General features: G+C 38.9%; 2 protein-coding genes across 3 annotated transcripts in view; both read left to right on the plus strand.

Annotated features, from left to right (window-relative positions):
• LOC106085282 (gastrula zinc finger protein XlCGF53.1) overlaps positions 1–14,589 on the plus strand; it is a 56,543-nt gene that overhangs the window by 15,873 nt on the left and 26,081 nt on the right. Inside the window, exons 3-4 of one of the 2 annotated variants that reach the window (XM_013249464.2) lie at positions 9,030–9,161; positions 9,220–10,471. The exons of the other annotated variant lie outside the window; for it this stretch is intronic. Coding sequence (XP_013104918.2) covers positions 9,039–9,161; positions 9,220–10,296 — 1,200 coding nt within the window. The 5' untranslated portion in view covers positions 9,030–9,038 and the 3' untranslated portion in view covers positions 10,297–10,471. Of the gene's footprint in view, positions 1–9,029; positions 9,162–9,219; positions 10,472–14,589 lie in introns of those variants that run through there. 2 annotated transcript variants of the gene reach the window in all.
• On the plus strand, positions 3,037–4,268 carry LOC131993974 (transcription factor grauzone-like). Its single transcript, XM_059367116.1, has 2 exons — positions 3,037–3,159; positions 3,225–4,268. Exons 1-2 carry the CDS (start codon positions 3,037–3,039, stop codon positions 4,266–4,268), a joined length of 1,167 nt encoding a protein of 388 aa, XP_059223099.1.

Raw genomic sequence — 14,589 nt, forward strand, 5'->3', positions numbered from 1 at the left:
CGACAGACAGACGGACGGACATGGCTAGATCGACTTAAAATGTCGCGACGATCAAGAATATATATACTTTATGGGGTCTCAGACGAATATTTGGAGTAGTTACAAACAGAATGACGAAATTAGTTTACCCCCCATCTTATGGTGGAGGGTATAAAAATGATTGTTTGTTTGCTTGTGTGTTCCATATAGGAACCGATTTTCTTAAAAATTTCGCAGATGGTGCATTAAGGACTCGTGGAGAAATAGGGTACTACATTTTTTGATATCTAAAGGGGGGCTGAGCCTCCCCCTTACCCTAATTTTCAAAAACACCAGATCTCGGAGATGTGTAAAGCGATTTAGGCGAAATTTTGTTTGCACACTCACAGTAACCTAAAAAATAAAAATTTGGTATCAAAATCCTTGGAGGGCCGCCCACCCCCAAAACTTCCCAAACGGATTTATAGACCAATCACTAGAATATGCGATCAAATTAAAGGCATTTGAGAGTAGAAAACGAATCTGATATCCAACTGTGGGTCAAAATGTTTCGTGGGTCACCCCACTTCCAAAAAAACGCCTTAAATCGAACATATTTACATTGAAAAGTCTTTGGAAGTAGAGCACGAAATCGACTTTCATTTTTGGAATCAAGTCTCAGGAGGTCCACCACTTGCCAAGAAGGACTTTTACTAATGCAATGTGCGGTTTAAATAAGAGGTATTTTAGTGTGGAAAATCTACAGGAAATTTGGAATACATTTTCGACTAAAATTAGGCAGAGATTTCCAAATTTAAAGTACTCCTCTCCTACATACTTGCTGATATCCGGAAGGGGCGCGGAGCTTCCCCCTTACCCCAATTTAAAAAAAGCCAAATCTCGGAGATGTTTGCATTGATTTAAGTGAAACCCACACAAACGGACATGTTTATCGACTGGGACAATATGGGTATCAAATGAAAGGTATATAATAGTAGAGTGCGAACATGAAATTAAAATTTGACCCTTAGTGTTGAGGGACCCGCCCACCCCAAAAAAACGCATAAAAATGCCACGCTTACCGATATGGGCAATATAGGTAGCAAATGAAAGGTATTTGAAATCTGATATAACATTTTAGCCTCAGTTGTCTGGGGGCAGCCCAACCCCAAAAACCCCCAAATGGACATACACTGATACGAAGAATATGTTGCAAAATCATGCACCAACGTTATCATTATCATACACGGGCGTTGTTGATAATATTGTCAACAAGAGTGGATGATTTTGTGAAGACGCGTTGTTGTTTTATACAATGGCCGTTTTGAACATCATCCCTATGAAATGTGTATGTATACCAACTTTAGGTTTAAATGTCTCTAAAAACATTGTATGTGTATAGCCGGCCGTGGTGCAATGTGGTAAGGCTTTGGTATGCACACAATGGGATTGATGGAACACAGGTTCGATACTCATCGGAATACAGAATTTTTTTGCAAAAATGTGCACTAGAGGTTGTCAGAATGTGAACGGCTGTGGACGTTTCGTTAAACATAACTGCAGTTGGTTTATAAATATTTGTGGTTGATTTAATAACATCCGTGTGTTGGTTCACTTTTATGAACGAATGTGGTCCCTTTGTGGTCAACACCGTGCTTGATTTTTTCTATGGGTGTACACCCAGAAAATAGATTTGTTGCCTCAACCAATTTTTTTGCCAATCGCAACTTTACTGTTGTGACAAGCAATGTTGGTGTTGAGTTGTCTAGGTTATGTCATCTTCTTACACATAAAAATCAATTTGTGTTTGTTTGTCGGTTTGTTTGTGTCTTCCTTATAGACTCAGAAACGGCCGAATCGATGTTCTTACAATTTTCACTGATGATGCATAATGATCCCGTGGTGCAAATAGGGTACTAAATTTTTTTATATTTAAAGGGTGAGCGGACCCTCCCCCTTACCCTAATTTTCAGAAACGCCAAATATCGGAGATGGGTGGTGCGATTTAAGCGAAATGTTGTGTGCTCTCTTATAGTAACCTACAAACAAAAATTTGGTATTCAAATTTCGGATGGGGTACCTAGCGGGGGCGTCCCATCCCAAAACGCACCAAATTTATATATACAATATGGGACTCAAATAAAAGGTATTTAAGATTGGAAATGTATCTGATATCCATTTGTCGGACCAAGTTTTTGGGAGACCACCCCTTCCCCCAAAACAACCCTAAATCGGGCATATTTACCGACCATGGCAATATGGGACTCAAATGAAAGGTATTTGCGTGTAAAATACGAATCTGATATCCAAATTTGGGACCCCAACACAAACAGGAATTATTTACTGACCATGGCAATATGAGGCTTAAATAAAAGGTATTTGAGTGTAGAATACAAATCTGATATCCAGATGTGGCACCAAGTGTTTGGGGTGCGGCCCATCCCCGAGAACATACCCGAAAGAAGCCACATTTACCCAAATGGAAGGTCTTTGGAAGTAAAGCACGAATCTGATATCAATGTTCGGGAGTAGACAATAAATCTGACATCAACATTCGGAACCAACTGTTTAGGTGACGTCCCACCATCATAACAACCCCCAAGTAGGTCCTATTTGCTCACCAAGACAATTTGGGTCTTCAAGACAGTGGAGCTGGATATTCATAGTTATTAGGGCCCATACCCCAAACCGGACTTATTTGCTGGTTTTTTCAAACGTTCGAAACGTAATGTTAGTGGTGCCTTTAAGAAACTAATGGCACACATTACCGCGGCGATCGGTCCCATGGACCGGAAAAAACTTGCTCACCTACGAAGCTTAACGAGGGTCGCTATCTGCACAAACAAATATGTGACTACAACAACAACATAAGTATGGCAACTGCAATACACAGCAATGGCATGACTCGTAGTTTAAAACACAAATCAATGCCAACAAGCCTCTTGCGGTTGCCTTTCCCACTTCAACTTACTATCATAAGAAACTTGTTCAGCTCATAAAGCATAATTAGTGTGTACTCATTTTCTGGTGTAACTAAAATCGTGTTTCTTATCCATTCTATTTCTCAAGTGTGATATTATGCCGGGATGCCATGCGTGTCGATTATGCAGGAGTAGTTGCATCGACAGCCTACGCCTATACAACGCCAGTGGCAGTTGCAATGAGATTTATAACATCACAAAAAAATTTTTCCACATCAAGGTAATACCTACTTGCCATAGATTAGAAGTGAACGCAAATCATCATATCTCTGTTACCATTTTTAGTATCTGGACCATGGACCCAAAGATTCGACGGCAGTTTTGTGCATGGAGTGTTGGCGCAATATATCCGATTTCAACAGTTTCCAACAGACGGTGACTATTTTACACGATAACCTTGTCAATGACGAGGTGCAAACTGTGAATGAGCCAAATATTTCGCGAGTCCAGGAGCCAGCGGATGGAATTGAAATACCTGATGCTTTGGATGAATTTATGGAAGAAACAGACCGACTTGAAGTACCTTCTACGGCTGGTTTTGGCTCGGGACAACTTATTGTTACAGATAGTGGGATACAATTTTTAAGTCAAACCGCACCTGCCACAGATATTATTCCGGTGGTATCCGGAGGTTTACAGTATGTTGAAAATGCAGAGGCTCAGGTGCAGCAAGCAATTGTGATAGATGACGAACCCAGCGGCAGTGACGAAGATGTCTTCGTTGTTAATGAACTGGACCAGTGGGAGCATCAGTCAGTTAATTCCATATCAAGTACAGAAGATTCAAATGATCAATTGACTGTATTAAGAAAACGATCCCGAACTTCAGAAAACCCCTCACCAGCTTTAACCTCACAATACTCAAAGTCAATGGCTGAAGGTAATGCCATTTTAGCTGAGTGGAGACCTTTCTTAGATTGCTATGTCTGCCGGAAAAAATTCCCAGATTTCGCCGCCATTAAACAGCATTTCAAAATGGAACATTACTCCAATGACTTCTTCATAGAATGCTGCGGGCGGAAGATCAAATATCGATTTCGTCTTGTAGAACATGCCTTGATCCACGTCAATCCCAAAGCATTTCAGTGTCAATATTGCCAAAAGTGTTTGGCAAACAAAAATTCGTTGTTAAGTCATAAGCATTTTCTACATTTCGACCAACTCACTGATGACGAAAAGAAACAAATAAGCAGTGTACACATCAGCATTTGTCCAGTTTGTGGCAAATCATTTACATATCGCACAGGACTCCATGCCCACATGAGGTCAATTCATTTTGAAGAATATTACAAAAGAAAAGCAAGTACAAGTATAACAAATGTGCCCTAATATGGATTTTGTGACAAAAAATAGCGACATAATAATATATAAAATAGATTTGACTTCAATAAATGGTGATATACCCATAAATTTCTGTAAAAATTGTAATTTTATTTATATTTTGTCTTATAGGTTTCACTAGCCGAACCGTGCCCGCTCCGCTGCGCCTTCTTTAACTCTCTGATATATTTGTGGGGTGGGGACACTTCGCCCTGAATGCGGATATCGAATTCGTGCCATTATAGCCTATGACGCTGAACGCGTTCGAATCCTGGCGAGAACATCGGACAAAGCGGTGTTTATCCCCTCTCAATGTTGGCGACATTTGCGAGGTACAATGCCTTGCCTGGTAATTAAAAAAATTTTCCCCAAAGAGGTGTCGCACTGCGGCACGCCGTTAGGACGCGGCTATAAAAAAAGTTCCCTTATCATTGAGTTTAAACTTGAATCGAAAAGCACTCAATGATGTGTGAGAATTTGCCGCATCTCGGTTCCTGGTGGTAGTGTTTTTCCTTAGGGTAATGTTATTATTAGGGAGGGGATTGCACATCAGACATTTCGACCCAAATATGGATATCAAATTCGTTCTTTATTCCTAACGGAAATGAAGTTCAGTTTAGGAGGTGCTTTAGGGCGTACTCCAAAACACTTGGCTCCAAAATTGGATATCAAATTCGTTTTCTACTCTCAAATACCTTTCATTTGAGTTCCATGTTGTCATAATGGGTGAAATAACCCATTTGACGTATCTTTAGGAGGAAAAGCGCCACCTACACTGCAACTCAAATTTTAATGTCATATTCGTAATCTACTCGCTAATACCTTTCATTTGAGTCCCATATAGCCAGGGTCGGGTAATATGCCCATTTGGCGGTGGGCGATTTCTTATTACTTACACCTAATGATGGCATAAAGCATTTGTAATCTACTGCCTAATACGGGGGGCGGCTGGGTATTTGGAGCCAAATTTTAATACCATATTCGTTTTCTGGTCTCCAATACCTTTCATTTGATACCCTTTTTTAACCATCGTATACGGGTGGTGTTTTTGGGGTTAGGGGGAGGGTCCACCTCCAGCCGATATCTACAAATTATATAGCCTGTGTTTTTTTTTCAGACAAACGGTTCAGCAGAGTATCATATAGTCATAATGGGTCAAATGGCATTCTTGACGGTTGGCGTGACCCCCTATACTTCGATCTGATTTTGTATGCCAGATTCGAAATCTATTCGGGAGTAGATTTGAGCCCCATATTGAAATGAACGTCCAATATGTCTGTTTGGGGGAGTTTTAGGGTTGGGCGGCCCGATGGGTACTTAGACGCAAATTTTAATACCATATTCGTATTCTACTCTCCAATACCTTTCATTTGATACCTATATTGTCCGATCGGTCCACTTTTGATTTTGGGTTGTGTTTTTGGCATAAGGGGGAGGGTCCTTCTCCCGTCCGGTATCGAAAAATTATATAGCCTATGTTTCCTTCCAGACCAACCTACACAATATGCGAACATTTCGAGAAAATCGTTTCTGCCGTTTTTCAGTCTATATGGAACAAAAAAACCGAGTCCCATATATCCGTGATTGTCTAATGTGCCCATTTTGGGTGTTTTTGTGGGGGTGGGGTGACCCCCCAAACTTCGACATGAATTTGTATGCCAGTTTTGTTATGTACTCCTGCATACTTTTCATGTGACACCCATATTGTCCTTATCGGTCCACTTTTGATTTTGGGTAGTGTTTTGGGGGTAACGGGGGAGGGTCCGCCCCTACAATTTTTTAGGCCACCCAAATATGGTTCAAATCGGACTATAGTTAGATATAGGCCGATCGGGCGTTAAGGGGTCTGAAGCCCATAAAACTTTATTTATTACCCGATTTCGCTGAAATTTGAAAAATTTAATTTTTTTAAGCATTCCGACATCCGACCTAAATATGTTTCAGTTCGAACTGTATTTAGATATAGCTGCCATATAAACCAATCTGCCGATAAAGGGTCCGAAGCCCATAAAATCTTTATTTATTACCCGATTTCGCTGAAATTTCAAACAGCGAGCTGTTTTGAGCCTCCCGATATCCGTCCTTAATATTTTTCAGATCGGACTATATTAAGATATAGCTGTCATATAGACCGATTTTCCAATTTAAGGTCTTAATCTCATAAAAAGCAGATTTATTGTCTGAAAACGTTACTTGTATATAAGTTCTCGGGACCTGAATAAAATATGATAATACGAAATTTAAAGCAGTGACTTATATTAGGCCCTTCGACATTCCTCTTCAATTTGACCAGACCGGTTCAGAGTTGTATATAGCTGCCGATCTATCGATTTAAGGTTTTGGTCCCATAAAAGGCGCATTTATTGTCCGATGTCGCCAAAATTTGGGACAGTGAGTTGTGTTAGGCCCTTCGACATCCCTCTTCAATTTGACTATATCGGTTCAGATTTAAATATATAGCCGCTATATAGACCGATTTCTCGATTAAATGTTTTGGGCCCATAAAAAGCCCATTTATTGTCCCATTTCCCCGGAATTTGGGACGGTGAGTTATGTTAAGGCCTTGGCATATTTCTGCAATTTGACACAGATCGGTACAGATTTGGATATAGCTGCCACATAGACCGATCTCTCAATTTAAAGTATCGGGCCAATAAAAGGCGCATTTATGGTCCCATTTCCCCGAAATTCAGGACAGTGAGTTGTGTTAGGCTCTTCGACATTTTGCAGCAACTTGGCCCAAATCGATGCAGATTTGGATAAAACTGCCATATAGACCGATATCTTGATCCGATTTCACTGAAATTTTACACTTGTGTCTTATGTTAGGCTTTTTAACATCCGTGTCGTATATGGTTCAGATCGGTTTATTTTTAGATATAGCTACTAAAAGACCAATATTTTTCATACACAATTGAACAATGATTTGTACTTATTAGTATTTGGTACAAATCGGAACATATTTCGATATGGGGCATAAGGTATGCATATTCCATCGGATTTTGACGAAAGGTGGATACCCACGAAAGGTGGTGATTATCCAAAAATCGGCACGGCCGAAATTAACGCCTTTTTACTTGTTATACCCTCCAGCGCAGGATGGTATACTAATTTCGTCATTCTGTTTGTAACTACTCGAAATACTCGTTTGAGACCCCATAGAGTATTTATATTCTTGATCGTCGTGGCATTTTATGTCGATCTAGCCATGTCCGTCCGTCTGTCCGCCCGTCGCAAGCTAACTAACTTTCGAAGGAGTAAAGCTAGCCTCTTCAAATTTTGCACAAATACTTTTTATTAGTAGGGGTCGGTTGGGATTGTAAATGGGCCATATCGGTCCATGTTTTGATATAGCTGCCATATAAACTGATCTTGGGTCTTGACTTCTTGAGCCTCTAGAGTGCGCGATTCTTATCCGATGTGAATGAATTTTTGCACGAAGTATTTAGTTATGATGTCCAACAACTGTGCCAAGTGTAGTTCAAATCGGTCCATAATCTGATATAGCTGTCATATAAACCGATCTTGGGTCTTGACTTCTTGAGCCTCTAGAGGGCGCAATTCTTATCCGATTTGAATGAATTTTTGCACAAAGTATTTTGTTATGATATCCAACAACTGTGCCAAGTAAGGTTTAAATCGGTCCATAACCTGATATAGCTGTCATATATACCGATCTTGGTTCTTGACTGCTTGAGCCTCTAGAGTGCGCAATTCCTATCCGAATTTAATGAATTTTTGCAAGAAGTCTTTTGTTATGATATCCAATAACTGTGCCAAGTGTGTTTCAAATCGGTTCATAGCCTGATATATATGTCATGGAAACAGATCTGGGGACATGACTTCTTGTGCTTCTAGAGGGCGCAATTCCTATCCGATTTGGCTGAAATTTTGCATGACGTATTTTATTCTTACCTTCAACAACTGTGTCAAATAAGGTTCAAATCGGTTCATAACCTGATGTAGCTGTCATATAAACCGATCTGGGATCTTGACTTCTTGAGTCTCTAGAGGTCGCAATTCTCGTCCAATTTGACTGAAATTTTGCACGTGGTGTTTTGGTACCACTTCCAAGTATGGTTCAAATCGGTTCATAACCTGATATAGCTGCCATATAAAGCGTTCTTAGGTTTTGACTTCGCCGCTTGAGGATACAATTATCATTCGATTTGGCTGACATTTAGCGTGAGGTGTTTTATTAGGACTTCCAACATGGGTCAAATCGGTACATAACCTGAAATATCTGCCATATACATCGATTTGGGATCTTGACTTCTTCGGCCTCTAGAGGGCGCAGTTATTATCCAATTTGGTTTAACCTTCAATTTACATGTGAAATATGGTCTGAATCGATCTGTAGCTTGATTGGGCTCCCATATAAACCGATCTTCCGATTTTGCTTCTTGAGCCCCTACAAGGTGCAATTCTCATCCGAATGACCTGAAATATTACACAATGACTTCTACAATGTTTAGCATTCAATTCATTTATGCTCCGAATCGAACTACAACATAATATAGCTCCAATAGCATAATTCTTTGTTAGTCTAAAAAGAGATAACGCTCAAAGAATCCCATAAATGCGATCCATGGTGGAGGGTATATAAGATTCGGCCCGGCCGAACATAGCACGCTCTTACTTGTTATTTGTTTGCCTGTTAAGGACGAAGATAATTTTTTTTTGATGTGTTTAGTTCTCCTCATAGTTCTGCTTAATGATCGAAGAAATTGTAAGAAGATAATTTCAAAATCTATATTTTATCTTTTCAAGTATACCACTATGGCGGGACCCAATACATGCAGTCTTTGTATGCGTTCCTGCAACAGTAGCTTGCGCTTGTATGATAGAAATGGTCATTTCAATGATGTATACAATATTACAATAAAATTTTTCAAACCAGAGGTAAATTCTTTGAATTTCATAAGTTTCCCAAAAGTTATTTCTTTGCTGTCGATTATAGGATTTAGGAGTGCAACATAAACATACAAATCGAATTGCTGTTTTGTGTACAGAATGTTGGCGCCAAATATCCGGTTTTCACAGCTTTCAAAATACAGTTCGGCTATTGAAGGCAAACGTTTGCAATGTGACAGAGAAAGAAAATGATGCAAACACAGTTTCTGCAATGGGTAGTCTTAAAGGAGTAAAGGTAGAAGATTCGTTGGTCGTTTGTAATGGCAGAGAAAAAGAAAATGATGTGTTCAAAAATGTAAAGGTGGAAGATGCTGTGGAAACTATTACCATAGATGATGACATAGCCGATGTCATTGAAGTATCCAAAGAATCAAAATCTCATGAAATATCCTTATATCAAGATTTCAATAACAGTGAGAAATCCCTTAAGGAAACGTTCAAAGTTGAAAAGGCACCATCTACAAATTTAAGCTCAGGACAAATAATTGTTACAGACTGTGAAATAAAATTTTCAACAAACACAAATCACATGAATGCCTCCAGAAATGTAGACCACAGTGATTACGAGTACACGGATAACAATCAACTTGAGCAGGCTGATGAAATTTTCGTTGCAGATGAGTCGGAGAATGGTGATCAAGATTCCATATCAAGTGCAGACAGCTTATATAAACCATTTCCAGGGCAGAGAAAGGCTAAACGATCGTCTAAAAGAAATAGTCAAGAACCTGATTTTGTCATAGCCAAGTGGATGCCCATGTTGGACTGCTACGTTTGTCAGGCACAGTTTCCAATTTTCTCAGATCTCAAGTGTCATATAGAAGTTAAACATCCCGCCAACGAGGTATATGTAACTTGTTGCAATCGCAGGTTCAAATTTCGTTGTCTGCTTGAGGAACATGCAATTATGCATTTATATCCCAGAGGCTTTGAGTGCAGCCAATGTAAAAACTCTTTCAGATCAAGATCCAGCCTAGCACACCATAAGCAAAATATACACAAAGGTAAAACGTCTAAATGCCAATTTTGCTCACAGACATTTGCTGGCCGTTCCTCACTGTATAGCCATTTGAAGCAACGTCATGCTGAGGACTATGCCAAAAGAAAACGCAGGAAGTCCTAAGCTACAAAGCTTTTATGTCAACTTCTACATTTGGATATGAACTCGAAGATAAGTGTAGTCATTATCGAAGGTTGGCCTGTTGGCCTAATAAGAGTAAATTATTGTGAAAAAAGTACACACTACTCGTAGCTATCATTGATTTTAACATTCTTTAATCGTTTGAAATTCTTTTAAGATTTTGTTTTAACTGGTAATGTTAAATAAAAGGATACGCTATGAGTTCGATAAATTTTCTATGTCTTTTACTATATATTCCAAGTATTGATAAATGAAAGCGTGCTAAGTTCGGCCGGGCCGAATCTTATGTACCCTCCACCCTGGGTCGCATTTGTCGGGGTTCTTTTCCCGGTATCTCTCTTTAGGATATGATAAAAGCAAAGAATTGCTACGATATTGGAGCTATAAGCTATATTATCGTCCGCTTCGAACCATAATCGATCGGAATGTTGAAGACCATAGCAGAAGTCGTTGTGTAAAATTTCAACCAATTCGAATAAAAATGGCGCCCTTAAGGGGTTCAAGAAGTAAAATAGGGAGATCGGTTTATATGGGAGCTGTATCAGGCTATAGACCGATTAAAACCATAATTGACACGTATGTTAAAGTTCATGAGAGAGTTCGATGTACTAAATTTAAGCCAAATCGGAAAAGAAATGCGCTCTCTAGAGGCTCAAGAAGTCAAGACCCAAGATCGGTTTATTTGGCAGCTATATTAGGTTATGGGCCGATTTGGACCATACTTGGCACAGTTGTTGGCAGTCATAACAAAACACCTCCTTCAAAATTTCAGCCAAATCGGATAAGAATTGCGCTCTCTAGTGGATCAAGAAGTCAAGATTCAAGGCCGGTTTATATGCAGCTATATCAGGTTATGGACCGATTTGATCCATACTTAGCACAGTTGTTGGAAGTCATAACAAAATACCTCATGCAAAATTTCAGCCAAATCGGATTAGTATAGCGCCTTATAGAGGCTGAAGAAGTCAAGACGCCAGATCGGTGTATATGGCAGCTATATCAAGTTATGGACCAATTAAAACCATATTCGGTACAGTTGTTGGAAATCATAACAAAACACCCCATGCAAAATTTCAGCCAAATCGGATAAGAATTGCGCCCTCTAGCGACTCAAAAAGTCAAGACTCAAGATCGGTTTATATGGTAGCTATATCAAAACATGGACCGATTTGGCCCATTTACAATACCAACCCCCCTACTCTAATAAAAAGTATATGTGCAAAATTTCAAGCGCCTAGCTTTACTCCTTCGAAAGTTATCGTGCTTTCGACAGACGGACGGACGGACAGATGGACATGGCTAGATCGACTTAAAATGACATGACGATTAAGAATATAAAGGGTGATTTTTTTGAGGTTAGGATTTTCATGCATTAGTATTTGACAGATCACGTGGGATTTCAGACATGGTGTCAAAGAGAAAGATGCTCAGTATGCTTTGACATTTCATCATGAATAGACTTACTAACGAGCAACGCTTGCAAATCATTGAATTTTATTACCAAAATCAGTGTTCGGTTCAAAATGTGTTCATTCACCGTAACGTTGCGTCCAACAGCATCTTTGAAAAAATACGGTCCAATGATTCCACCAGCGTACAAACCACACCAAACAGTGCATTTTTCGGGATGCATGGGCAGTTCTTGAACGGCTTTTGGTTGCTCTTCACTCCAAATGCGGCAATTTTGCTTATTTACGTAGCCATTCAACCAGAAATGAGCCTCATCGCTGAACGGTGAATGAACACATTTCGAACCGAACACTGATTTTGGTAATAAAATTCAATGATTTGCAAGCGTTGCTCGTTAGTAAGTCTATTCATGATGAAATGTCAAAGCATACTGAGCATCTTTCTCTTTGACACCATGTCTGAAATCCCACGTGATCTGTCAAATACTAATGCATGAAAATCCTAACCTCAAAAAAATCACCCTTTATATACTTTATGGGGTCTCAGATGCATATTTCGAGGTGTTACAAACAGAATGACGAAATTAGTATACCCCCATCCTATGGTTTAGAGTATAAAAATACCGAAAGATATTTGTTTACCTATAACATCATGTAGCTTCAAACGGACATTTGAGAAAAGGGATGCAGGCACCATAAAACCTTTATCCCTGTTTTGTAATTAAGGATTTTTATGCTACAGCATATAGCTGTTTAAAAACAATTACAGATTTTTTGTAACGGCTAGAATAAGATTTTAAATTCATCTGAGGGAAAAGTGTGGCATGCGATGATTTTTATCATATGTTTGTTTGGCTTTTTTTTTATCTGTGATTGCTTTGATCAGTCGTAGTTACATTCTCTCCTTTGTATCATGCGAATCGATAAACGTACGGTGTATGTAGGAGGAGCGAACCATACTCAGTTGTTGTTGGATCTCATATTTTTGTCTTTTCTTTGGGGGGTTTTAGTGATTGCAAATGATCACCCACCTTCATTCCTCGTGGTATTTTGACGAAACAGCATCATCAAATTGTGTTCATCATCTGTTTGATTTAACAAGACAGTACAGTTTATTGCTCCATTGAAGCACACCCGAAACGTGGATTAATTTTTCATTTTTTTTGCTATTAAGCTGTCGATTAAGTTCCTCAAGGAGTGGAATCTCGGTGATTTGGAACCACGTGCCTTTGGACACACGCGGATTCCGAGAGACCTTTTCCCTTTTAAGAGTCTTGGCCTTTTATCATCAAGAGGGACAACTAAATGTTCGTTATCAACTGCCCTTCGAACATATTTTTGGACACGCTAGATATCAACACACCTTACCGTTTTTTTTGGTGTCTCTGGGCGAATTGTTAAGGCTTCGCATAATCATCAGTGGATGAGTACAATTATTGGTCAAATTCCCTGGCCTCCGTTTTTTAGATGCCATAGACTTGGTATTTATACCATTAAGACCAGACCAGATCAGAAATATCACCTCCTACTCGTATAAGGAAAAGCAAAAAGTGGCTCGACGTACACTACTGTGTCATTATTTAAAAATTCTAATAATCAAGGTAAAAATATGTTAATCAGGGCATTCTGTTAAGATTTCAATAGCTGCACATCTAACTTGGAACCGTCTTCCCGAAACCTGGCCAGCCGAAGGAAAGCACGTGAGTAAAAATTATAAGTTATTTGATAAAATCATTATGTATACACAAAAAAAATGTATATAAATTTAAATCCTGATAGACTCCCTTGATTTACATATTTATAAAATAACCAACAAAAAAAAAAAAAAAAAAAAAACAAAAAAAAAAAAAAGAAAAAAGTATATCATCATTCGCCTAATATCTTAACGTAAATTCAATTTAATTATTTGAAGCCTAGTGTACTTCCTCAATTTTTGCTTTTGCTTCCCACGAGTACTGGAAAAAAAAACGATAAAAAAAAAAAAAAAAGAAAACCCGACCAGGAATTCTGGAGTACACATGAATGTATAATACTCCACCCCCCCTCCCGACAATTGTAATTATTTCTGTTATAAGCTAATAGTTCATCATACTCTCTCATTACACCCACTAGTTTTTTTTTGCAACTTAAAGACATCAATGAATTGTATTTGAGTTTTTTTTGTTTTGTTTTACGCTCTTTCATTGAGAGATCTGTCGTTACGTTCATTCATTTCTAATGTATGTTTTTGTTTTTGTTTAATAAAATCTAAGATATGTTTCGGATAATTATGGATAACTAAGTTTTTTTTCTGGCCGGACCGTCGATCGCAGTGACGTAGTGGGGTTCTCACTTAGAGTATGTAATAGGAGCAAGAGAACCAAAGGTAGGGTGGGCATTATTAATACAGGGTGCTGACATCTAACTCTGTATCCAAATTCGTTCATAATTTAGTTTCTGATTTATGGGGTCTGTAGTTTCAATAGTTTTGATAAATTAATTTATTTTGAGATTCAATTTGATTTGTTAGAGGCACGTATATTTTTTTTGTTAACGGCTCCATATTAGGTTATGCCAAAAACTCACCCCGGTTGCCGACGAGCTAGACCTTTGCGAGTACGTGCCGACGGCATATATCTGATAGGGGAATGGAGATCGGCCGTTACAAAATGGCGCCCAACGTGGGGCCACTATAGAGAAATATCTGATTTATTTCCAATTTAATTGAAGCTGAACATCTTGCTGCATAAGTGGCCCAATTAGTATTGTCTGTAGAAGTTATAGCAATTGTTGTAATTCTCTTTCTGGAATTGCTAGAGCAATTGGATCGGCCTATTGCCTAGACCGGAAGTTGAAAGGCGATTTTTCGTTGTAACCTTTTACCGTA

The sequence above is a fragment of the Stomoxys calcitrans genome, chromosome 4 (genome assembly GCF_963082655.1).
Source record: "Stomoxys calcitrans chromosome 4, idStoCalc2.1, whole genome shotgun sequence".
Classification (NCBI taxonomy): Eukaryota; Metazoa; Arthropoda; class Insecta; order Diptera; family Muscidae; genus Stomoxys; species Stomoxys calcitrans.